The 25,435-nt window shown below is 35.5% G+C and overlaps 1 protein-coding gene across 4 annotated transcripts in view; it reads right to left on the reverse strand.

The window, feature by feature from the left end:
• CDK6 (cyclin dependent kinase 6) overlaps window positions 1-25,435 on the reverse strand; it is a 218,353-nt gene that overhangs the window by 148,186 nt on the left and 44,732 nt on the right. For all 4 annotated transcript variants that reach the window (XM_063099436.1, XM_063099437.1, XM_063099438.1 and 1 more), the window contains exon 3: window positions 12,732-12,867. In XM_063099436.1, coding sequence (XP_062955506.1) covers window positions 12,732-12,867 — 136 coding nt within the window. The remainder of the gene's footprint in view (window positions 1-12,731; window positions 12,868-25,435) is intronic.

Consider the following 25,435-nt stretch of genomic DNA (forward strand, 5'->3'; position numbering starts at 1 on the left):
TCTCTAATTATTTGTGAGGTTGAATATTTGCCCCAAGGTCTACTAGCCATTCTGTGCATATGTACATACATCTTTGTGAGTTTGTTCATGTTCCTTATCCATATCTTAATTGGGTAGTCTTTTTCTTATTGGTTTTTAAGAGCTTTTTATATATTAAGGATATTAAATGTTTGCCATACTTTTTGCATATATTTTATCGTTTACCTTTTAGTTTCATATATAATATTTTAAATTTGAAATTTTTATAGTCTAATCTATGAATCATTTCCTTTGTGATTCTTCTACTGTTTATATTTAGAAAACTCTACTCCCAGATCTGGTAAATATTTGCTTATATATTATTCTATCCACTAAAAAAAATTAATAATCGCCCTCTCATACACATATACATTTTTTTTTTTTTTTTTTTGTCATTTTTTCGTGACCGGCACTCAGCCAGTGAGTGCACCGGTCATTCCTATATAGGATCCGAACCCACGGCGGGAGCGTCGCCGCGCTCCCAGCGCAGCACTCTACCGAGTGCACCACGGGCTCGGCCCCACATATACATTTTGAAACTATAAAATATTTAGGCTTTATACAAATCATAAAAGAGGGCACTTGCTTGGTATCCAAAGCTGAAAGTGCTGTCTTCAGCTTCCTAACCAGCACTAAATGTTACTAAATCAGGCCTGTTTCTAGCAAAATTTACAAGCAAACTCAGCTGTCTCTTTTCTGAGGAAAATTTCCTGCTGTACAAAGGGTTACCTCTGAACAGTATCTCTATTATTTCAACCATGACTCCATTCCTAATTTTCTGTTTTCTGGCAGCTGCTCTCCAACTTACAAATAATGTGTGTCTTTGTTTAGAGTTCCTTAAAAAAACTGTATATTCTAAATGTGGAAGAAAGCTCAATTTATTTCACTTTGAAACCTGAGAAATCAATAACATGAACCATATGTTAATTATGGAACTTGGTGATAAATAAAATAAGAAGTCCTGTGAAACTGTAGTGGTGAAAGTGATGGAGTTGAAACAGAAAAGGAAAGAAGTCCTTTCTCTTAGTGTGTGACGCTTTCATAAATCTTTCCACTTGGGAGGATACCAAAATGCAACCCCTTTCTTAATTCATTCTAACGTAATTTGTATTTTACTTCTTTCAAGTTTCTAAGTGTTTTTATCAAGATTTCATAGCAAATTTGAGATGCATATCAAGGGCTGTTAGTACAGTAGCAACATTTAGAACAAATGATATGAAAGACAAAACTTAACCAATATTTATGTCCTTGTGTGTCACTTATTTTGATTCATATAGTTTTGCCCTAAAGATAAAAACCAACCCATCTTTAATATCTGGTTGGAATTTTAAAGGACTTGAAGTTTACAAGATAAATTGCTATAATCAGAGTAAAAATCATAATTGGGGAAACAAGAGTTAGTGCTGTAATGTTTCAGACACATATACTCAGCATAATCACGTTTTTTAAAAAGCTACATTTTTTTTTTTTTTTTGGTTTATTTATGGTACATAAATTTCTCCTTTTTTTCCTGGGACCCATTCAATCAATTGTCCTCTTGTGATCACCGACCTATTTCTTCCCTCTTCTAGTACCCCATCCTCCTAATCTGGAATATATTTTAGTAGAAGGAGGAGACACAGGTAAGCAGAGCCCTCACCTATACCTTTTAAATCATCTTAGTTTTAACAAATACTTTAGGTCTTCAGCTACAAGTGTCTGGTGAATTTCTCAGTTCCAAATATTAACATGTGATATATCATAAAATTAAAATGTCAATGAAGAGCACTTCAAGTGTTCATTCCATACTAGCCATATTCATAGAACGTATTAGATTGAGGATAACTGTTTCCAGATCAATCTGTATCTAGTTGTTCAATGTAGACTTAATCTAATCTTTAATGTTGCAATTCCTAAACTGAATTTATAGTGAAACCTCCTATGCCTTATGGTCCCCAATCTCTGTTACATTCTATTTTAGCTTTCCTACCTAAAAGTGGTGTGACTATACTTCAGTAGAATGATAAATATTTTCTTTGGTTTTGTCCAAGAAAGGAAAAATTAACAAGTATGGTCAGGGACAGCAGTGAACAGTGGTAAAGATAAAAATCAACAAAGCTATTAGCTTATATTTATAAAGGCTTAGAACCACAATTGGGAGAAAATTAGATTCTGAGCACTCAGAATTTCTAACACATGAGCCTCAAAGAGAGTATGGCGTTTGGTCACATTGGTGTTAGCACTAAAAACCGGTAACTATGAGCTACTTAAATTTCATACGGTTTTGGCTCCTCAACCATAAAACAGGGCTAAGAATTCTAACCAATTATACTTGCAAGTCTGGTTTACTAATTTAAGGCCACAGAGAACTGTGAAAATATTAGTGTATATGAAACAAAAAGCATCTTTCAAAGGTCAAATCACGATGTATCATAAACACTTTTTTTAAAGGACAAATTTCTGGGTGGCTTAAAAATGTTTAGTTATAATTCTCATATTTCTAAGTATCTTCTCTTTAATTCGTATCTCCTATTAATGAGTTAGTGTCTTCCAATAGAATATCTTAAGGAATAAACTTCACTGCTTTTAAATAAGTTTCATACATCTGAATGACTTTAGTTAAAATGCCACACCTGACTTCACCTGGGCTTAGATTAGCTAAGCCTGCTGAACGGCTATGGTTACATATGTACGAGCAAGCAAATATTCCAGAGGTTTGAGTCATCTCAGAATGTAAGGAAGACGTTTTCCATTTCCCAGTTGTGTCATATGTCAAACTGTACAGGAATAGTTCTTAAACTGTAGTGTTTATAAGCATAACCAAAGGGTACGTATTAGAAACTCCCTCATGAGATTGTGTTTGAGGATGGGGGATCAGTTAGGGCAGGACTGTCCTTTTAAATGAACACTCCGGGTGGTGGTGCTGCAGGTGACCCACCAACTACACTTGCAGGAACAGCATAGTGTTCACCTAAGCCTTCATCAACTCTTTATTAGATGGTAACTCATTTTTGCAAAATCTGTTGGGTTTAGTCTACTTCTCAGTCATCCTAATTAAGCTAACCACTATATAGTAGTAGCCAGCGTTTTCAAAGATTAGAATTATGCTTGGTCATTTCTAATATTCAAGGAATTCTCTCAGAATTCTCTTTTACTTGAGATTTGTGTCACAGTGCCCAGATTCCTGGCATCAAGCCCCTGATTTAGACATATGAATCCAAATTCAGGCTAAACTCTCCTCATTTGATTTTTATCATCGGAGTCGATCTTTTTGGAGAATTTTGCTCTTAGAGGGTGATGATGAGGAAGAAGAGGAGCAGAATGATAGTAATTACAAAACAATTTTATATGCTGGAGACACTTATTCTCATAACTGACTCCATGGGGTTTGTAAGACTTCATCACACAACTTTTTGTGAAAGCACTTACTCATTCAACAATTATTTACTGGAAGCAATAATTTTTTTCTTAACTGTAATGAAACATTGATTAATTTTACTCTCTTTGCTTAAGAATGAGTAATAAGATAATATCTTAGGTAACTGATGGATATCTTCTCTATTTGCTTTTCACTAATGTAAAATTTAGAGATGATAATATTATAAATTGTTAGCAACTGCTCTAGCACAATGGTGCTTTTTTAACTTCCAAACTCCAAATATATATGTGGGTATCTGAAATTTCTGCATAAGAATGATAAAAATTCAAATGAGTAAATATAGTATTTTAAATTAGATTTAAAAAAATAATTTAACCTTTCAAAGTGCCTACTTCTCACAGCAGGGATGGGGAAAACTTTGTATACAATGGTAGATATAAGAAAAGCGATCTCTAAACTTAAAAAATGTGTAACTACCAAATTTATCTTTTAGATATATACTCCTGAGAAATGAGAACAGGGTCTAAGATTCACAGCATCAATCAATCTCTTCGTTGGGCTTGGTTTTCCATCCTTGTATAAAACATATTTAACAGAGTCCAACCTTAAGAAAGATGAATTTCTGGAATTTAGTCAGTACTATATTAAAGGAGAAAATGCTTTATAGTTCAAGTGGAGATCAGTTACTGCTTTTTGGCTATATCTAAACCAAGCCACACAAGCAAATTCTTAGCTACAATATGGATAATCCCTGTGTTCCTGCCCACCATAAAGAACTGAGTGTGCAAGAGCAAAGTGGATGTGTTGAGATATAACATACTCTCAGCTTATTTTTCTATAACATAAATATTTTAAAAATCTATCCTTGAAAAAGTACCATTCCTTCACTTGTACAATGGGGATATTGATGCCTACATTTCAGAGTTAATTAGAAGGTAAGAACCTAGTATGGTCATGAACATGTGTTTACTGAGGGTCTTCTATGTCCCAGGAAGTATGCTGGTCCTATGGATACTGCAATAAACTAGAGTCCTGAAAAAGTCTCACCTTCTAGATAGGAAAGATAAACAACAAATATAAAAAATGAATAAGGTAATTTCAGCTAAGTGCTTTGAAGAGGATAAAATAGGATAATGTGGTGTAATGTGATAAACCATAACCAGATGTGGAGCTATAGTTGAGGTGGTCAGAGAAGGGATGGCGAGGACATGACAAGAGCTGGGAGGCACAGAGCACTGCAAACAGAATGAACAGTAAGTATACACACTCTGAGCAGGAAGCAGGCTGGCAGAACAGAAAGAAGGCCGGGGTGGCTGAAAAACAGTGAACCAGTGGAAGGGTAGAGGCAGGGCAGGTGGCAGGGTCAGGGGTTAGGAGCATTAGATCATGCGGGACTTTTGATTTTATTCTATAGGTCATGGGAAACCACTAGAACTAAGTTTTCAGTAGGAGAGTGAGACAATTTTATTTAAGCTTTAATAAGATCCCTCTGGTTATTACATAGAGGATGGTCTATAAAGGAGCAGGAGCGGAAGCAGCATGGTGAGTTAGGAAGCTGGTTTTGTGGGCTAGATTAGAACTATAGCAGTGAAGATATTGAGAAGCAGTCAGACTGGGACATCTTTTGGGGATAAAACCAGAAGTACTTACTGATAGACTGGATGACGATTGTAAAGGAAAGCAAGAAATCAAGACTGATGCCTAGGTTAGGGGCTCAAACAGATGAGGAGATGTGGAAAGCTTGGATTGAGGAGAGGATTCCTGGTCGTTCTGGCAATGAGATGTCAAAAGGTTAGTTGTCTATAAGCAGCCAGAGCAGGGGAAGAGGTCGGGCTGGAGAATAAATATTTGAAGATTCTGGACTGAATGATATTACCTGGCCAGAAAGTGTAGCCAAGGAAGAGAAAAGGGCTGATGGTGAAGCCTTGGATGTTCCAACATATAGAGGAAGAAGAGCTGGAAAAGGACCTGGTAACCAGAGAGCTTATGCACACACTCAATTTAGATGAGGAATATCCCTCTTCTATGCAGAGCATTATATCTGGCACCATGGTAATTTAAGTGGGTATATACCCCCTGCAGCTTTTTAATAGACTCTATAAACAGATTCAATGCCTAAAGTGAAGAGGCATTTTCTAAAGAAATTCCAACTTATCTGCTATTGCCTTAATCTAACTGTCATTTGCCCATTTAGTGAGTCAGTGTTTATTTTAGTGAGTCAGCCTTATAGTATCTTTTAGAAAGACACTAGGTTTTTTTTTTTTTTTTTAACCCATATTTCCTGTTGGGGTTAAAAAACCAAACCACTAAATAATTGTGTTATAGTTTGTTATTAGAATATCATGTATTTGCATAATTCTGTCCTCTTTCCCTCCTGATATTTTTATCTGCTACAAAGCGTTGGGAATTTGCAGAAGGATTTGTTTTTTGAAGAGTCCTCAAAATCTAGATTACCTAAAATGTTCTCCTTGATGAAGTTCCTTAGTTACTGAATGTTTTCACTTGGAATGAAAGATGCTAGAAGGTACGATATATATGTTTCTGATTGGGGGAGGGGGAAACAGATGGAAATTACTAGTAAGTGAATGAAAGATTACACTAAAGATTTCTTTTCTCTCTAAATTTTAGATCTGAGCTTCAAAGTTTAGGAGTATAAATTACCACAGTTGTTATAGCTCACTGAGTCTACATTTTCCTCTAAATTTGGAGTAAACTCAGTGTTCACTCACTATCCTTCCAATCATCATCTCTCTTATTCCAGTCAATGGTCAATTGTGGGCACTACTTTGATTTAATCCTCTGTCTACTTTCAGACTGGCTGCTTAACTTTTGCTTAGCAATATATCTGATGTTTCTCTTAAAAAAAGACCTAAAACTCTGTGTATGGGTGTGGGGTAGGGGAATAGTAGGGGTAGCTGGGGAGGGGTAAGGTTGAGGTTTCTATTGAGAAAACATTTCTTTTTAGTCAAGACACTATATCCAAAACTGACTTTCCACAGAGTATAGGTCAAATTCCTGATAAAAGTTCAGATATCCTGTAAATGATATACTTTTTGTAAGGGTCTAGAATGTGCATAAATCAATTAGGTAAAACATTATAATAACCGATCCTATAAAATGCTACATTAATGTCCAAGGGCAGGGGAACTAAAAATGAAAGGATCTTGGGAATCAGGTTGGAGAGAGTCTAAAGCCACCGACTGAAGAGGAAGCTCGGGCAGAGTTCTGCAGAATCAAGGGATGCTAAAGGTGCACAAGTTTGCTAAGGGTGGTGTTGGGGATAGAAGGTGAGGGCAGGTGGGGGAAAATGACGGGAAAAGATACGGGGAACATAGGGTTTTGAGTACCAAGAAGAAGATAAACTGTCTGAGAAACTACGCTGGCAAGCAGAAAGCCTTGAGAGATCCAACTGTACTGTAGGAGTGAACTATTTTAAGTCAAATTGGTGTAAAGTGAGGCCCATCTTACAGTAAATGTCAACACTGGCATGACTAACTTAAGAGGTCCTTTAATACCAGACCTAGTATTACTATAACATTCCAATTTGCTTATTAAAAGAAATTTTATTCAACAGTCCTCTCAGGTATCTTTCACATATGCACATATAAATAATTTAACAATTATTTCCTGTTACTATGAAAAGTAGTTTGTATTAAACACCAGGAGAGAGAGAGAGAGAGAGAGAGAGAGAGAGAGAGAGAGAGTGTGTGTGTGTGTGTGTGTGTGTGTGTGTGTGTGTGTGTGTGTGTGTGTGTATTTTTAAAAACATGGTCTATACAATTCATCCAGCCATGATATTAGATTGAAAAAAATTTCCTTCCAGGATCTTAATCATTATTATGGAGTATTTGTTCTTTGAATTTCTTGCCTTGTTTTTGGGATCACCTTATTATGCAACATCTGCTCTGAATTTCAAATGTGATAAACAGAGTATGAGTGTCGGTGGCAGATGGCTAATGACCAGCAGCGACAGGGCATTCAAGCCTGCCTTGTTTTTTGAGAAGCGATATTTTCATGTTAATTTGCTCTGTGTCCTGCAAAGATGAGACAAATCACCTGCTCCTAATTCAGGCAAAGTGGAGACCACCAGGAGCTGAGAGGGGCCATGGCTTGATTCCTTTAGGAGTGAGAGAGGAGGATCTGGGAGACTTTCCTCCTCTAAGTACAGGGGACCAGTCAGTCACTTTGCATTATGTCAAGTAGAGAAAGATGAATCAGCCCTGGGCATCCCATACTGACTTCAGAGCCCCTGTTTACTGCAAGCAGATATTATTCATGAAAACAGATACTTCCCAGAGGCAGAAAACAGGTGCTATTAAGAGTGTGTGTCAGTCTCTGAAGTCTGGGTTTTGTAAAATAAACCTAATAGTACATATTATCTCTCACTGAAAATATTACAACAAACAGAAATCTCTAAGAAACATTCAATTGAAGATAAAATGAAATCTAATTCACAGAGAAAATGACCCACACAGACACATAATCCTTGAGCTTTTTTGGACCTCTCAAGCTCTACAGAATTCATTTATCATAGAGATAAATAGATAAAATATAATTTTTATTCCAAGATTGAATCATCAAAAGAGGCCATATGGTCTCGAGCTAAAAGAATCCTGTCCTATTTTAGAGAGGCTGCTGATCTTCTGTGTGATCTTACAGTGTCTCAAACTTGTGAAATTGTATTGCCAATTTCATCAAACATGTTTCATGCCCAGAATGTCCAAGGAATGATACTAGGTTCTCTAAGAGTTTATAAGAAAGTTGATAAGCCAGGTCATATCTTAGGAAAGATAATGTATTATGCAGGCAAGCCTAAGCACCAAATGAATGGTTCAGTAAAAGAGGGCATTACATTTTGAAAGCCTATATAGAATATATTACACAGGAGTCTCCCCCATATATATCCTGCTATATAGTTCTTTTTTCTGGGTAGCAGTTACAAATGGCTAAGGAAAATGGTGAAGGAATTTATTTATAGTTCTGTCTGACCCTCTCTCATAGGGTGGCAGATAAAAACATGAAAAAAGAAAAATCTGAAAGCCTTTTATCCCCCCTCATAAACCCCCATAAATGGAAGGTGCCATATAAGCACAGATACTCTAAATTTATCATGAACCCTGAAAGAAAAAATTACACAATCATGAAGGTGTAAATTATTGCCTTATACGTTTAAGTGTGGAAGTCCAAGAAGACAATATTAAATCTCAAATGATCAAATAAAAATTAAATAAAGATGGCACTAAACTCCTCCACAATTAAATAGATTCAAAGATATTATTCTGAATTAGAAAGAGGAAAGCAAGATATATCAAAGATAAGGCTATGAGGCAAAAGTAGAATATCTGTTGACCTTACAGCACAGCAGTCAATAGGCTCTTTTATGCAAATGACATCGTCAACCAAGACTGAATTTATCTTAAGGACATCAAGAAAGAGATTAAAGAAGGTGATGAAAACCTCCAGATGGAGTATGAATAAGATGTAAATCTATGTTTGTTTATTTTTTTTAGAAAAAAGTGTATTTAAAAATGTTGGAAAGAACCACCTATAATTTTATATTATTCTCATGAGCTTCTCAGTGACAATTTTCAGGTCAGGCCTATACTCTTAGCTTACTTTATCAAAGTCTGACATGAGCATCCACAATAATCACAGGGTATCCCAGATGAGTTCAACCAGTATCCACCTTCAAAAATAATAATGTCTTCAAGTATGGTTTTATGCCTTTTTTACTTTTTGAAAACAAGTGGTATTTAAATCCATTTGAAAAATTATGTGATATAAGTAAGCTGGAAAAATAAGGCCATAATGGGCTCTTTTCTACCAAACATGTTGATGAAATAGTGAACAAGAAGACTTTACCTCTATAATATCTAGTAAGAAACCACGGAGCATCCCAGTTTAATCTAAGAACTGTCCACCTAATGCAGTTTATGTTCTAAATGTGCACCAGAATATCCTGAATTTCAGTGGCCTGTTAACAGATAAACAGTGCCACAGAAAACACGGTGGAGGACAATTGGTAGAGGAAAATTTCCTCCACCAAAACCATCTTACATAAAGTCTTATCTTGATTTTCTGCTTTATATCTATTTTATGTTAAAATATTTTACACCTTTATAATTATTTTGATAACATGACATGTTCCAATATATGCAAGACAATGTCAGTACCAGTGTCTATGATTTGTATCCTTTGAAAAAATTTTAGGAAATATTTTGGCACCACAATGCAAAGAGACAGATACAGACTATGTTTATAAATAAGTGGCTTGTATTTTTTTTTTTACTTGAAAACACCCCCTAAACTATGTATGTAGCCATAGAGAATGTGTACCATATTCTTCTTTGTGCATTTTCTCTTTTCTTACACTCTAAGGTCCTTGAAAATAGGTTCACATCTAACTCAGTTTTGTGTGCCCAACGTGCCTAGTACAGAGCCCTTCCTGAAGAGAGTAAATATTCAATAAAAATCTCTATAAGTATATTGAGAAAAACTCTTATTACAACAAAGCATTCTATATAATGAACCCATTTCTGTGTTCCCAATAGGTTGTCCATAGCAACAATAGTTGCTTGATCTAGTTATTGAGAATTCCCATAAAAGAGCCTGTACAGCAACAAAATATTTCTGTTCTCTGGTTGTGTGCTTAAAAACTGCTATTAACCAGAACTCAACTAGCTGGAATCTCCTCCCACTTAGGAGATGTTTATCCCACATTCCAATTCTTAAAAATAAGTCAACTACAGAAACAAAAGATAAGAGTGTTTATTAAAAATGAATTTGCATCAATCATATATTTAGCCTAAAACTATCCATTTGATGATTCTATAATGCTTTTAAATGATTAGTCATGTTTTCAACAATGACTTTCAAGCATTACAAACACTCAAATTATTTTAAAAATCTTATATTTAATATGGAAGGATAGTTCAGAAAATTTAAAAAAATTAAGGATGATGATAAAAAGGGTCTTCTGATTAGCCCTTAAGTTAGCAAAAAATGTTCAATTAACCATTAACACTGACTATGTTTTTCTTTTACTACGAAAATATCAATACACCACTAACCACAAACCTTAAGTAACCAGAGCCCCTCGCTCCCACCTCCATCCCTATAAGCCAGTCTGGTTTCCACAGGATTAGTGGGGGTGCTGACCCTTGCGGCTGAAGAAATTTAACAGTCTCCCAGATAATCTCCTGTTCAACACAGAATGAAGTAACATTCCCTTTCCCTGGAGATAGATGAAACACTCAGAAAAACTTTTAACTTTTAACAAGTCATCTTGTTCAAAAGCCTATAGTAACAACAACCCCTAACCCCACTCTCTACCACCCAATCTTGCCTCAGCCACTCCCTGTTTCCTCTCCTGCCCTTTACCTCCCTTTGGTGACCACCCTTCTGCCTATTCCTCTTCCTATTGTCCTTGCCTCTCCACCTCCACCCTTGAGAATTGACTCCTCCCTACTCCTGCAATCCTACTTCACTTCTATTCCTGCCTGATGAAGCCTTAGTCTGGTTTAGCCATCATTTTAACTGCACAGATACTTTTGCAAAAGAGACCACCCAGCAGCCTCTAATATCCTAAGAGAATTTAATGTGAAGGTCAAAAGATCTATGTAGGTGGCAATGTATGGTATAGATATATGGTTACCTCATCTCGCTGTTTAAAAAAAACGATGCCCCCAACCAAAACAATTTTGAAGTTAGAAATGATTAGGAGAAAACAGTGATTATTTTGACAGTTTATGTTTAAGCTGTTGGAAGTCATTTTAAAACAATTTTGAAATAATCATATCTGAAGAAAGCTTGACAATGTGTCCTATATATTGGGTACCTATGTGTATAAATCATTGTGTAAGGATGAATGAATATATAAATAAATAACCACAATTAAAGATAGAAAACATAACAAAGAGGTCAAGATATGCAGAACAAGTGTTGTAAGGCAAATGAGATTATATCCAGCTGTAAGATTTGATCAAAAAAGATTTGGAAAATCCAGGCAGGCAGTTATGGTGGAGGTGGGGAGCAAAAGAAATGGCACGAGAAGAAATGCTACCAAGGTGGGAACGCTCAGACAACACTAAGAGAGCAGAGATTAGTCCGATTTGGCCAGAAAACAGAGTATATGAAATAGGACTATGCCCTGCTCTGCATGCTGAACATGAGGTTTTTGACAAACTCATAAAAGAGAAATCTGAAGCCAGAGGACTGGAATAGAATGCCAGACAGAAGAGGGCCAAGAGAAAGTCATTAGTAATAGCTACACTTAGAGAGCTTTAATGTCCTTGAAACTGCTTGGGAAGAAATGGGATTACTGCTGAGAACCATATTCTTTTATGAGGGCCTGATGGGAAAAAATACACTCTATATGTTAGTCTAAAATCAAAGGAGTAAATCATTTAATATGCCAAATTCTAAATGTATCAGTATTTGGGAATATCATCTAGCTATCACTAAAAGACATTGCTTACACTGTTGGAAAGATAAACTATTTTCAGCTATTAACTCCTATCTAAAATGATGCTGTATTCTATAACTCATTTCTAAACAATGAATGAGAAGGTAGAGAATCTGTTTAGTTAAGCCACTTAATTCACATAGACAAGAAAGTCTTCATGAAGACCTGCATGTATGTGTACAGATCTAAAAGATCTACCGGGAAGTTCAGTTAAGCAGAATACAAGTAAGAGCAATAAAACTTTACAAGCAACTTTTTCCGTTAGACTTAAAGGAAGAAAGAACTTTGAGTCAATACATTGCATTTAGCTTGCTGACTTCTAAGGGCTGAAAGCATGTCTTAATCATCTTTGAATCCCAAGAGTTTGGCACAGTACTTGGCACTTAGGTTTCCCATGAACATTTATGAATGAGAAAAAAATGGAGAAAGGAGGGCCAAACAACCAGTATTTCAGATTTACATAGCACAGGTATACCCTGCAGTCAGTATACAATGTGCTCATGAAAGAATGATGCTTCAAATTATGTCCCTCAGAGACCATGAACCATCAGAAAAAGATTGAGCTATATTTATACACTATACTTTCTGAAGTTCGAGCCAAATAATGTACAAATGGATATTTTAAAATAATTTTAATAGGCATTAGAAATAATTTTTTTTTTATTTTGCTCTAAAATTAATGAACTGGAATATATCCATTTTTTGAACATCCACTTAGTTGATGAATTAGAATATATCCATTCTTTGAATATTTTACTTAGTTGATATTTTTAACTATATATGGAATTCCAAAAGCTGTAATTCTGGCAATTTTCATAAGGAAAGAATACTATTGCTTAATAGATTATAATAGTAGACCATCTGAGCAGGCAGAAAGACGAATTTTGGTACCTTTATGGTTTCAGTAGGCACTCCAGGCTCTGGAACTTTATCCAAGTAAGTGGTCAAGTCTTGATCAACATGTTCAAATACCAATGTTAGTTTGGTTTCTCTGTCTGTTCGTGACACGGTGCACACATCGAACAATCTAGAAGGAAAAAGAAAAGAATTAAGTAGGTGGCAATAAACAAAGAAGTAACCTGTATTTCTTACACATATCCCTTAATTTCAACACTTAATAGGGAAAAAAAAAAAAAAAGGCCAGTGCCGATCATTCATTATGATCATATGCAAAGATACCTAATAGAATCTGATACGTTTTATTTTTTATTTTTTGGCGGCTGGCCGGTAAGGGAGTCCGAACTCTCAAGACTTAGGGTGTTGTAATACCGCACTCTTCTAACCAATGAGCTAATCGGCCAGCCTGATACTTTAATATCAATATGAAAGTTCAGGAGAGGAGCACTTGAAGCACATAGTTAGCAGCAAAGGGAAAGCAACATGCCTGAAGCATAAGAACAAAGTCTGCTTGGAGATTTTCCTTAGTTAAGACCTGAGGTAGAACATGTTGATGGAGACAGTTTTAAAAACTTGCAGTCTAGGCAAAACGTTTGTTCTTAGCTCACAGCTTGAGAATTATTAGAGACAGACTGAGCATTCTTTGCAGATGCTGGACTCTGCAATGAAGATTTTCCTGGAATTTAAGATGTCACAACCATGCCTGAGAAAATAAGTATGATGATATCTCGAGAAACTTAGTTTATTTCGAAGACAGACTTCTCATCCTGGTGGGACAAATCATTTCCCTGGAAAGTGCATAAATTCTTAATTATTTTTAAAATTCCAAATACCATGTTAATCAACACTGTGAAATTTTTAAAAGGACTTTATAAAAATTGTATTTTTAATTGACAAATAATAATTGTATATATTTATGGGGTACAATGTGATGTTTTGATATATTAGTGATCCCTATTGTACAGAATGGTGACTATAATAATAATGCATTGTATATTTCAAGATTGCTAAAAGGGAAGATTTTAAATGTTTTTACCACACAAAAAATGTTAAGTATGTAAGGGGATAGATTTGTTAGTTGGCTTAATTTAATCATTCTACAGTAAACACATTAACATTTCTTTTTTTGGAGGAAAAAAAACTGCATTGGTAAACTATATTGCCCTTAAATAATAGATTAACAAACATTATAATTAAGTTTGGATGGACAAATCAGTTTCTTCCATAAAATCTTACAACTAATTCAAAATTTAAGTTTTAAAAACAAAAAAGCCTTCAGTACTCCAAAGAATTTTCAAGCCAAAGGACAAAATTTCCTTTAGTTTCAACAACAGCACACTATCTGGCAAAAGAGATTCTCATGAAATATTTGACGAATTAAACAAACCAGCAATAAACAAGCTTTATGTAAATTTCTTGATAACAACACAACATAAAAACTAAGAAAAAGCTAATAAAATGCTGTTCATATTATTTTCTTTCATTTTAAAAAAGTTGGATAAACATTCTCTTCGAAGAAACTAACTATAAAAGTGTATATAGCCTAATTCCTAAAATAGAGAGCTGACTCGCAATCCAGTTTGTATATTACGTCCATTAAAATTTTAATGCCTAGCTGGTTCTCCATGCTACCTTACTACGTTTTTGGGCTATATGGGCCCCACAACATTTGGCACTTCTCTGTGAAACTAAACTAAACTTTAAAAGAAATGAAAGAGCACTGTAATTAAGTTAAATCTGATGGAGTGAACAACAGAACATCAATAAATACACACACTTCACAGCCAGATTCAAACTACTTTTTAATTGTGGGCAGTTTGGGGTGAGTTCTACAATTCCATTAACATCAAGGAAAATCAGCTGATGTTTTTCATCGTATTTATCTACTTCCAAATATTATAATTTCTCAGTTTTACTTCTAAACTTATATTTTCCCCTAATGTGACTTATTTTGGAAAATTATTCTGATAAAGTTAAAAACTCCTAATTAATAAATTTATTAAAGACAGTCCCATAAATGATTTAAGTCCCACATTATGAAAAAGATGATTGCTATCATATAGGATTTAAAACTTGGGAAGTTTATCAAAACAGTTCTTTCGACTTGGTAATTTGAGGTAACTCCCATATCCATAGGTTCCTTTGAGCCATCTTATGTCTATTAAATCCACGTAACTGGACAACTTCACTTTTTACTTCCACTTGAAGGAGAAAAAGAAGCTCCACAATCACCAAGCTTTCCTATACTTATCTGTCATTTCTATTTTTATAATAAAATAAAATAGCAATGAACTAAAAAATGGCATGTACTAAAATCAAATCTTAACGCAGAAACTGGGTCATACTATGTCCATTACAGTTGTGCTTCTTAAACATTACTTTTAAAATGTTTCCCTTTATAATTAATACATTTCCTTTATGAAGAAAATACATTGTCTACCACCACCCAGCGTCAACAATGATTTTAAGTAATTCCAGTTCTTATTGCACTTACAGTTTGTAAAATATATGAGACATTTTAGTAATTCTCCCCCACCCCACCCCCCAAAAGTAATTCTGATGGGGACATAACTGGAGAATGAAATGATTCTAAAACACTGCTGAACCCAAAGGTCATCTGCTCCCCAAACCGTTGTCTTAGAAGTTACCTAACAGCCCTGGCAATATGCTATGTTGCTTCATCTCATTGAAGCTGTCTTCAAGCACTCTTTCTATGACACAATTAGACAATAACAACTAACCCACCAGAGTTGCTTTCCTCCAAGTTGTATCACTCTCTTCTAAATATTAAGAGTCATTGATGCCACCTGCAGCAACTGGACTCCACACTTAAGGATGCTCGAGATACATAAAGGCGAGCTCCCTGAAGCCATGCTAATTACTCAAAATGATAAACCTTGGGAAAAAAGTACTCAATTTAATTCGCAATTTTTAAAAAGTGGATTTTTCAAGAGACCTGATACTGCGTAGAGCAGAACATTCTTGTAAGAATTTTAATATATTATACTTACATATTCTTCTACGGTACAAAGGTAGAAGTGGCTCCTGTTCATATTCTTAATTTAACTTGCTATTCGGGATCTACTGCATAGACAAGTTGCCTTTATCTAATGAAGAGAATTATATCCAATAGGTTTGAGATTTCCAAAGATTACAATTTACAAAGGTCTTCCAAACAACATGCTTTGTAAACACAAACCCAGCTTTTCCACTGTGGTTATAAGAAAAAGGAAATCTGTATTATTTAAGTAGAAATGGCTCATCCAGGTTCAAAGAGATAAAACTTTATATCTTTAAGGTGCCATTATTAATTTCATTCGGGAAGTGGAGTGTATTACATTCGCCTTAGAAATTCCGCATCAACAGAAGTAAAAATCCTAGGAGTATCTGTATGACACTCCCCTTTTTGGCCCCAGTGTTAGCCATCAACATCCTATAGACCCAGTACTCCACGGAAGACATTTGGGGAAATATTGCTCTTTACTAAAATATACAATTTTGTTTGACTTAATTGCTTGGTAAATATTATTATAGTAAAAAGTAACACTTGTATTAGTCATAATGGATAGGAAACATTTTTTTTTTGACCAGTAAGGGGATCGCAACCCTTGGACCGGTGTTGTCTGCACCATGCTCAGCAAGTGAGCGCACTGGCCATCCCTATAAAGGATCTGAACCCGCGGCCTCGGCCTCAGCGCTACCAGTGCCACACTCTCCCGAGTGAGCCATGGGGCCAGCCTGATAGGAAACATTTTGAATTAACAGTTGTAAATATTAATCTTAGAAATTTTATAGTTAATATTTATGATGCTTTTCATCTACAATGAATCTCTCTGGAATTACCCCAAATCAAATAATAGTCACTTTGGTGGGCAATAAAGAGAGGATAGATGCTTTAATATAACGAATAAGTTTCACATAAGGCAACTGAGCTAAACAAGAAGTGAAGTCCCTGGTATTTGGCTGGAGGTTAACAATATATGAGATATTTATATAAATTGATGAGGAATGTGGGTAGGCTGCCTATAATCCCTACCCTGGCAAAACAAAAGTGCCAGACAGGTCTGAATATTTGAACATAAACACTGGAAAATAACTTCAATTCTATGATTCCTTGTGTTGACTAACATTTTAAGACTTTCTAAAGCTCTTTTTTAAACTAGATGTTCAGTAAATGACAAAAACACTATTTCAATGACTGCATGAGTGCAGAACCATAGGAAAAATGTAATCACAGTGTTGAATATGAACAAAATACCTCAGATAATTTTTAGAGGAAAAGAAAATTAGCATTCAACATTTATCCTTTAGAGCTTAGCTTAACGTGCTCCAGGTAAAATATCTGTTCAAAAAGTAGAAATGAAAAGTGGTTCTCAGCATTTTCTGAGGCTACGAATCCACAGTTTAGCCGTACAAAATGCAATCTACAAAAGGCAGATAGGTCATTATCATTTCACAGTTAAGTCAGCCAAGCCCTAACTATCTCATAAAGTAAGTTTTCTTTCTGTCTCTAAGTCCTGACCCTCCAGCTGCAGGGCAGAGAAGAAGCACTGTGGTCCAGCACGGCACTCAGCTGTCCTCGTGATGTAATTATCTCATAAGAAAATATCTCCATGAATTAACTCTGCATCCTATCCATTGTAATTCCTAATGACCACTTCCTGTTCATGTTCTTAATTTAACTTGCTATTTTGGATCTACTGCATAGACAAGTTGTCTTCATCTAATGAATGGAATTATATTCAATAGGTTTGCGATTTCCAAAGATTACAATTTACAGAGATCTTCTAAACAACCCGTTTTGTAAACACAAACCCTGCTTTTTCATTGTGGTTATAAGAAGAGGGAAATCTGTATTATTTGTTATGATTAAATTTTGACCTGTCACAGGAACTTCTATGAGGATTTTTTCCCTATCACTTTTTTTTTTTAATACTCTTGAATGTTTAGATATCAAATAGTTCAAGAGCTGAGAGATGTCTGGCATAGCTGCCTAAAGGTCATAACAAAATTTTATTTGAACAAGAGCCAGTATTTGGAATTGAGAATAATTTTATTTATACATCTAATCTTCTCCTCTATACTCCATGAAGCACATTCTGTGGCTATTGCTTGTATGTACTGAATTTATTTATTTATTTGACCGGTAAGGGGATCACAACCCTCGGCGTGGTGTGGTCTGCATCACGCTCAGCCAGCGAGCACACTGGCCATCCCTATATAGGACCTGAACCCGCGGCCTTGGCAGCGCCGCACTCTCCGAGTGAGCCATGGGACCGGCCCATGTACTGAATTTATTATGTTCACACATCTCACGAGCCCTAAGCTACTGGCCAGGGTGTTCTCTTTTTGCTTCTTAAATATGGACTTGTACACACTTAATCTCAACAAATGCTGAATGGTATAGCTTCAGAAATACCTGCCACCAACAACAATGAGCATGCTGCTAGAAGGAAATCGCTATTTCAGCAGCATCTATAAACATTACCAGTACCTATCATGCGCAGGTGCTATGATATGACAGGTATTGTCTTTAAGAGCTTTACCACCTAGTTGCCAGAGAGAAGACTTACATGTAAAAATACAAGTAATGATATATGGCTATGTATTAGTACCAAATAAATTCTATAAACACTGTGCACAACATTATGGGTCACATCAAAGTGAATTCATTCTACATTCTATGACAGTAAACTACGGGTGGTCTGTTTTCCTCTTTTGGAAAACGTACCCATATTTTCTGTTGAGGAACCACTCCCGCTGTATACTCAATCAATATGGTTTTGGTGGTGGGGGTCCAGAAATGGCATGTGACCAACCCTGGACAGAGTGACACTGATTGATTCAGTGATGTACAGGATCATGCGAATCAGTCTCAGGAATTTTGCTAGAACTTCTGGGAGAGTAACGTTCTCTTTATCCAGGATTACCCCAAACCAGACAAGTATAAACCTGCAGCTGCTGATGGCTATCACTAACACCACTTCAGTGAACCTACGATGGGCTGTGGCCAACACAGAAGGGAGCCAGAAAACAGACATGATAGGCATGAGACTGGGATGACACTGTTTACATACCTGGTGCCTGATCTACCCCCTGGATTCATTAGTTAGGTGAGCCAGTAAAGTCACTTTTTTGCTTACCCAGTTTGAATTGGGTTTTTATTACTTGCAACAAAAAATTGTCCTAATTCATCTATAAATACTTTAAAATGATTAAATGACTTCGCAACATCAATATCTGACCTCAAATACGTTTTATATAGCAGACAAAATGAGTTAAGCTCAAGCATAAGCAATAGTAGTGTCCTCTTTAAATGACAGTAGCAGTTCTCTGACTCGCTGGGAGATTATTTACCTTAAATAGTTCCTCAATTCACATGTCCACGACACAAAAGTAATTGACAGCATCAGAGTAGATTAATTTATCCTTCCAAAGGAGCCATGTGGCCACCTCCTCGTCTGACCACAGAGAATTTTATGGAGAAAAAGCATAGAAAGGAAGAAGACAGACAGACAAGCTCATTGTCAACAAGAATATGGAACTTAGAACAGGAAAGGAGTTGATGGGTAAGAGAAAGTGAGGAGGGAAGGAGAAGTATGCAAAGATAATACAAAGATATGGAGTTCAATTAATTTAAAGGTTGAATCCAATGCTCAGAGGCATGTTTTCCTTGAAACCTTCAATTAAACAACCCCCTTCCCATGAGCACTGTTGCTGAAAAGTGGAAATGCATAGGAATGTCACATGGACAATAACTCTGAAGTAGGAAAACTCCTTGTGTTCATATTGCTAAGTTTAAGGCTGATGTAATCTGATAAGGGAATGCAAAATCAACATCTTTTATTTACTAAATTACTGTACCCTAATATTGTTGAAGAGAGTGTTCCTAAGAAAGTTTCACAGTTCATCTTCCAGTTCATCTTTAGAGTCGGTATTAATCTAGTTTCAGCTTCTATCTACATATACCTGGCACTGTGGCTCTGAGTTAGTGTCTTCTGTACCAGTTAACCAAAAAATGTTTTACAGATGAAATGAGAATCCCCCAAGCTGGGCAAATTTACAAGATATGATTTGCATTATAGTAAATACTGAAAACAGAGCAAACAGTAAAAGTTGTGTATTTGGAAACATACTCCTACCACATAGTCAGCAACAAAACTGGTGTACTAACTAACTAGGCCTCAAATATGCTATTCAGGATGGCTTAATGGGTATATGGGATGCCTATATACTGCTCTGCTCGTATTTAAGATGTACTCCTGAAATGGATATTAAATTACTGAACTTGAACTTCCTCCACAGTCCTACAGCAAGCACTAGAGGCACTCTTATGTTATCAAACACAGTTCTTCAAACCGTTAGTGCATTTTATCTGAATGAAAGGCACAGAGAAGAATGAGGTTGTAGTATCACTCTGTTATGCTAACTACATGCCATTATGGGAAAAAGGAAAATATTTCGTTAGAGCTAAAACAAATAAGGAAAATCATAAAAACACCTTTGTCATCTTGTGGGGAAAAGAATGGCAGTGGAACAAAATATTTGATAAGTGAACTCTAAGTCACCAGGTGGATCCTTATCTCCACACAGACAAGACAAAGAAAACACAGGCGGCTCAACAATGATGAGCTGATACTTTTGCTGAGTCCAGTTCCAGTGCAAAATAGTTTTGGAAGTCCAAAAAGAGCATAAAGCCAACTCTACAAAAAGAAGAAACCTGCCATTTGAGAAAAGTAGGGATATTAGTTCTAGGTTAGAATAAACACCAATTCACCAGCCCCAGCTACAGCTCAGGAATGGGACACTGACTCCGTCTACCTCTTGAGTTCTCTACCTTGACATGATGAACTTTTAGCCTTTTCCTTATACAACTGTTAACTCCAACCAGCCACTTCACAAACATAGATACGTTGGTCAAAATAAGGGCCTAACAAGAGTGAATGGGTTAAGAGACAACAAAACTTGAGGTATTTGATAAGGGGAGGCCCAAGTCCCAAGCTCTACAGGTAGGTCAGAAATCATAGTTTAGCAAGCTAAAGACAGCTTTACACTGGAAGTGCCTCTTGATACTTTGCTTATTTTTCTTTTAATTCTCCGTAGCTCCCAAAACAGCATCTGATACACAGCAGGTGTTCAATAAATGTTTATTAAACAAATGAAATTTTTCAAAATTATAACTTAGGGAAAAATCAGGAGCAAAGTTAAGAGAGGATCCTTAGAGATGCCACTAGGAAATCATGGCATCTGAGTAAGCCAAATTTTGTAACTGATGTTAAATGGAGACTTGAACACGAATATATTGTATTTATTAGTTAATATGTATTAGTTTGGTTCCTATCTACAAACTAGGACATATTTTGACTAATAATCCTTACAGCAACTCTCTGAGATGGCAATCATTTCAGAGATAAAGAAAGAGACATACATAAGCAAATTTTCATTGCACCATCATTCGTAATAACCAAAAAGTCATTAACTGATAAGCAGAAAAACAAAGTGTGGTGTATCCATACAAGGGGATACTGTTTGGTAATTAAAAAAATGAAGTGTGGATACATGCTACGACATGGATAAGCCTTGAAGAGATTATGCTAAGTGAAAGAAGCCAGTCATAAAAGGTTATACATTGCATGATCCATTTATACAAAATGTCCAGAATAGGTAGATCCACAGAGACAGAAAGTAGATTACTGGAGGCAGTAGGGGACAGTGGAGGAATGGGAAGTGACTGCAAATGGGTACTGGGTTTCTTTTTAGGGCAATGAAAACATGTTCTAAATTTAGATCGTGGTGATGGTTGCATAGCTCAGTAAATATGTTAAAAATCACTGAACTGTATACTCAATACAGGTGAATTTTATGGTATGTAAATGCTATCTCAATAAAGCTGTTTAAAAACAAAAAAAGGAAAGAAACAGCAATAGAGAGGTTTAGTACTTCACCTAAGGCACATGGACAGTAAGTGGTAAAGATGAGATTTGAAGGCAGGCTGCCTGGCTCCGGAATCTGATTTCCTAACCACTCCACATTCTCTGCGTGCAGCACATCATTTGGGGCTGCAGTAAGGCAGGGGCCAGTGTGGTAAACGAGACTCACTGCTGACAGGCACTGTGGGAATACCAACCCCCAAATGTCTTTGGTATGTTTGGAGATCCCAATAAATATATGCTGGGCTGAAAAAAATAAATGTTCAGAAAATTCACAGGAGAAATATAAAAAGCTGAAGACTGTTGATCTCCCAAACTCTGTTATGTTCTTTCCTCCACTAGTTAGAGAAATGACACTTCGATTCACCTAACATAGCTTGAAAAAGATATTCTGATCTCAGAAATATATGAGTTAAGTGATATTTTTAAAAGCAAAGTAAACAGCTCTGGCTTGAGTCAGACTGAATGCAGTACATTCTGGACAACTTTCAACATTTAGTTCTCTCTCCATTTCTGACCTGTAAAAGCCCTGTTCTCCAGCTTTGGGCCTCTCTTGAGGAAAAATGACTAAGCAGCCAAAACTAGGCAGCCGTCTGTGATGAAGACTGTCTGCTGGGTCTTAGAAGAAAACCAACCATGCTTTACCTACACCATAAGCCAAAAATCTTTCATAGTCACATCCTTACTAGGTGAGTAAATTTATCCCAGCACTAATTCACTCAGGTACTTATGATGAGGTCCTTATGTAATAAAACAACCACTGAAGATAGTTCCTTTTAAGGAAACACAAATGATCATACACATATGAGAAAACGTTAAACCTTAGTAGTAACTTTAAGTAACTTAAATATAAACATCAGTGATGACAGAAGCAATTCAGACTGGGTTAAAAATTGTTTTTAAGGATGATACTGCACAGCATTTTTGAAGGTTTGTGAAAATGAGGCCTTATCATTTGGGAGTAAAGATTGGTAAAAATCTTTCTGGAGAGTTATCTGGCAACATACTCATTTGTATATGTGTGTGTATATACATGTACTACGTGGCTCCTAAAATGATACAGATCCATATTTAGTGAACATGGAAAGGCATTAATAATGTATTATTAAAAGGAAATGCAGGCTTGAAAGAGTACGTACAGTACGATTCCATATATGTAGACAGATAAATCAAGATGTTACCAGTGATTATCTCTGGGTGATAAGACTATGGAATTGTTGTTTTCAGCTATTTGCTTATCTGAACTTCCTGCACTGAGAACCCATTAATTTTTAAAAGAAAAAAAATTGATATTTTAAAAACAAGAACTATAAAAGCTTCTTTTCTCATTCAGTTTTTCTTTCTCCTGCCACTCATGTACTTTTTCTTCAATCTGCTCCTCTGAATTAATGAGAAAATCCTAATCATCAATCCTGAAAAGGTAGTTCTTAAAATTAAATACGTAAACAATGTAAATTCTTAATTTTGTTCTAGGAGAAAAAAATAATATGCATACATTACTGCCTCACTGAAGGCATACAATATAATTTTTCAATTCTCCCCCAATATGGAATGACTCTTTAAAAAAGGATATGGGAAAAATGAAATTATTTTTCTGATACCTGGCTAAAAGGTCACCAGTAACAGAATTACCATGGAATAAAAAAGAAATAACAGCTCACAATGTCTTCAAATAACTCTGATGTTCATTATACAAGGCCCCCAAAATCCTGCATGATAGAATTATGGAATCTTATAAGTAGGGGGAGCTTTAGAGATTACCTAGTTTTCCACAGTTGTTCTACAAATGAAGAAACACAGTCCATGAAAGAGCAGAATGGCAAGGATAAATGAAGGAATAAGACACCTAGGTCTCATGACTAATAATTCATGCCCTTTCTAATAGAACAAGGTACAAGCAACCAAAATAATTAAAGCATGGTAAAAAAAAAAAAAAAAAAAAGTGTCCTCAGAAAAATTAACATCTAGCATGTTAATTAGATCTAACATTTTAAAATTAGATCTATTCCAGCAAAATTTCCAGAAATTATTGTGTTAAGAACTGAGGACAATTCTATAAATATATTTTAAGAATACCAATGGAAAACTATATTAAAGATTAGAAAACAGAACAGTTGGAAAAGTTAAAAGAACTGGTATCTACCAACTGCTAAATTTAAGGATCTGAAACTGAGTTGTTTTATTTAGGTGCAGAAACTTGTAAAAATTAAATTATGATTTGCTTATCTCTGTAAGTCAATTTTAGAGTTTGATCTTTGTTTCAGATAGTAAGGTAACTATTTCATGGTGTTAACTGCAATTAAAAACTAAGGGAGATATCAATTTGCAAAAGTAGCTGTAACTATATCTCCTCCAAGCCAGATTTTTTCTTTTGCAAACAGGAACACCTCATCATACTGGAAAACTATTATTGCAACTTGGTGTTTCACATAAGTGAATATTTTGGATACCTGATTCTTACCCATCTTAAGCCCTCAAAATATTTTTTAAAATTAAAGTTTTTAAACGAATTTTTGGTAGTATGCATTGAATATTTTCTTGACTTTGAAAGCACAATATATTGATTATGTCCTGCTGGTAGATGATTCATGGTCGTTACTGTTATCATTAAATACAGAAGTCCCCCCCATCCACAATTTTGCTTTCTGTGGTTTCAGTTACCCATGGTCAACTGTAGTCCAAAAATGGGTGAGTACAGTATGATAAGATATTTTGAGAGACAGAGACCACATCCATATAACTTTTATTGCAGTATATTGTTATAATTATTCTACTTTATTATTACTTATTATTATTAACCTCTTACTGTGCCTAATTTATAAATTAAAGTTTATCATAGATATATATATATATAGGAAAAAACACAGTATATACATGATTCTGTACTATCTGCAGTTTCAGGCATCCACTGAGGGTTTTGGAATGCATCCCTTGCAGAGAAAGGGGCACTACACTATACAATTATTTAATTCAGCCCCATTATTATGATCATTTATTTGATTGCTTACTCAGTACATGCAGATGAGGCCAAAAGATCCACAATGAGACACATTAGAATCAAAAGTTGAAATCCAAAGACAAAGAGAATCTTGAAAGCAGCAAGAGACAAGCAACTCATCACAACAAGTGATCCTCAGTAAGATTAACAGCAAACTTCTCATCAGAATCCATGGAAGGCAGTGGGATGACAATATTAAAGTGCTGGAAGAAAAAAGCTGTTAACCAAGAATTCTATATCCATTAAAACTATCCTTCAAAAATGAAGGCATTCACAGATAAACAAAAGCTGAGGGAACTCACTGCCAGTAGACTTACCCTAGAAGAAATGCTACAGGGAGTTGCTCGGGCTGAAATGAAAGGAAAAGGACACTACACAGTAATTCGAAGTCGTATGAAGAAATATAGAATATTGGCAAAGGTAATTAACTACATAGGTGAATATAAAAGCCACTATTACTGTATTTTGATTTGTTAATTTTTTTCTATATGATTTAAAAGACAAATGCATATGACAATAATTATAAACCTATGTTAATGGCCACACAATGTATAAAGATATAATTTGTGACAATAACAGCATAAAGGGGAAACGAGAGCTGTATAAAAAAAGTTTATATACTATTAAAGCTAAGTTAGTATTAACTCAAACTAGATTGTTATAAGTTTAAGATGTTAATTGTAATCCCTGGAGTAACCACCAAGAATTCTTCATTTTGTCTTCATATCCTGAGGAGTATTTTCCTGAATATCTTCTCTAGTTTATCACTT

This window comes from Cynocephalus volans, chromosome 6 (assembly GCF_027409185.1).
Source record: "Cynocephalus volans isolate mCynVol1 chromosome 6, mCynVol1.pri, whole genome shotgun sequence".
Classification (NCBI taxonomy): Eukaryota; Metazoa; Chordata; class Mammalia; order Dermoptera; family Cynocephalidae; genus Cynocephalus; species Cynocephalus volans.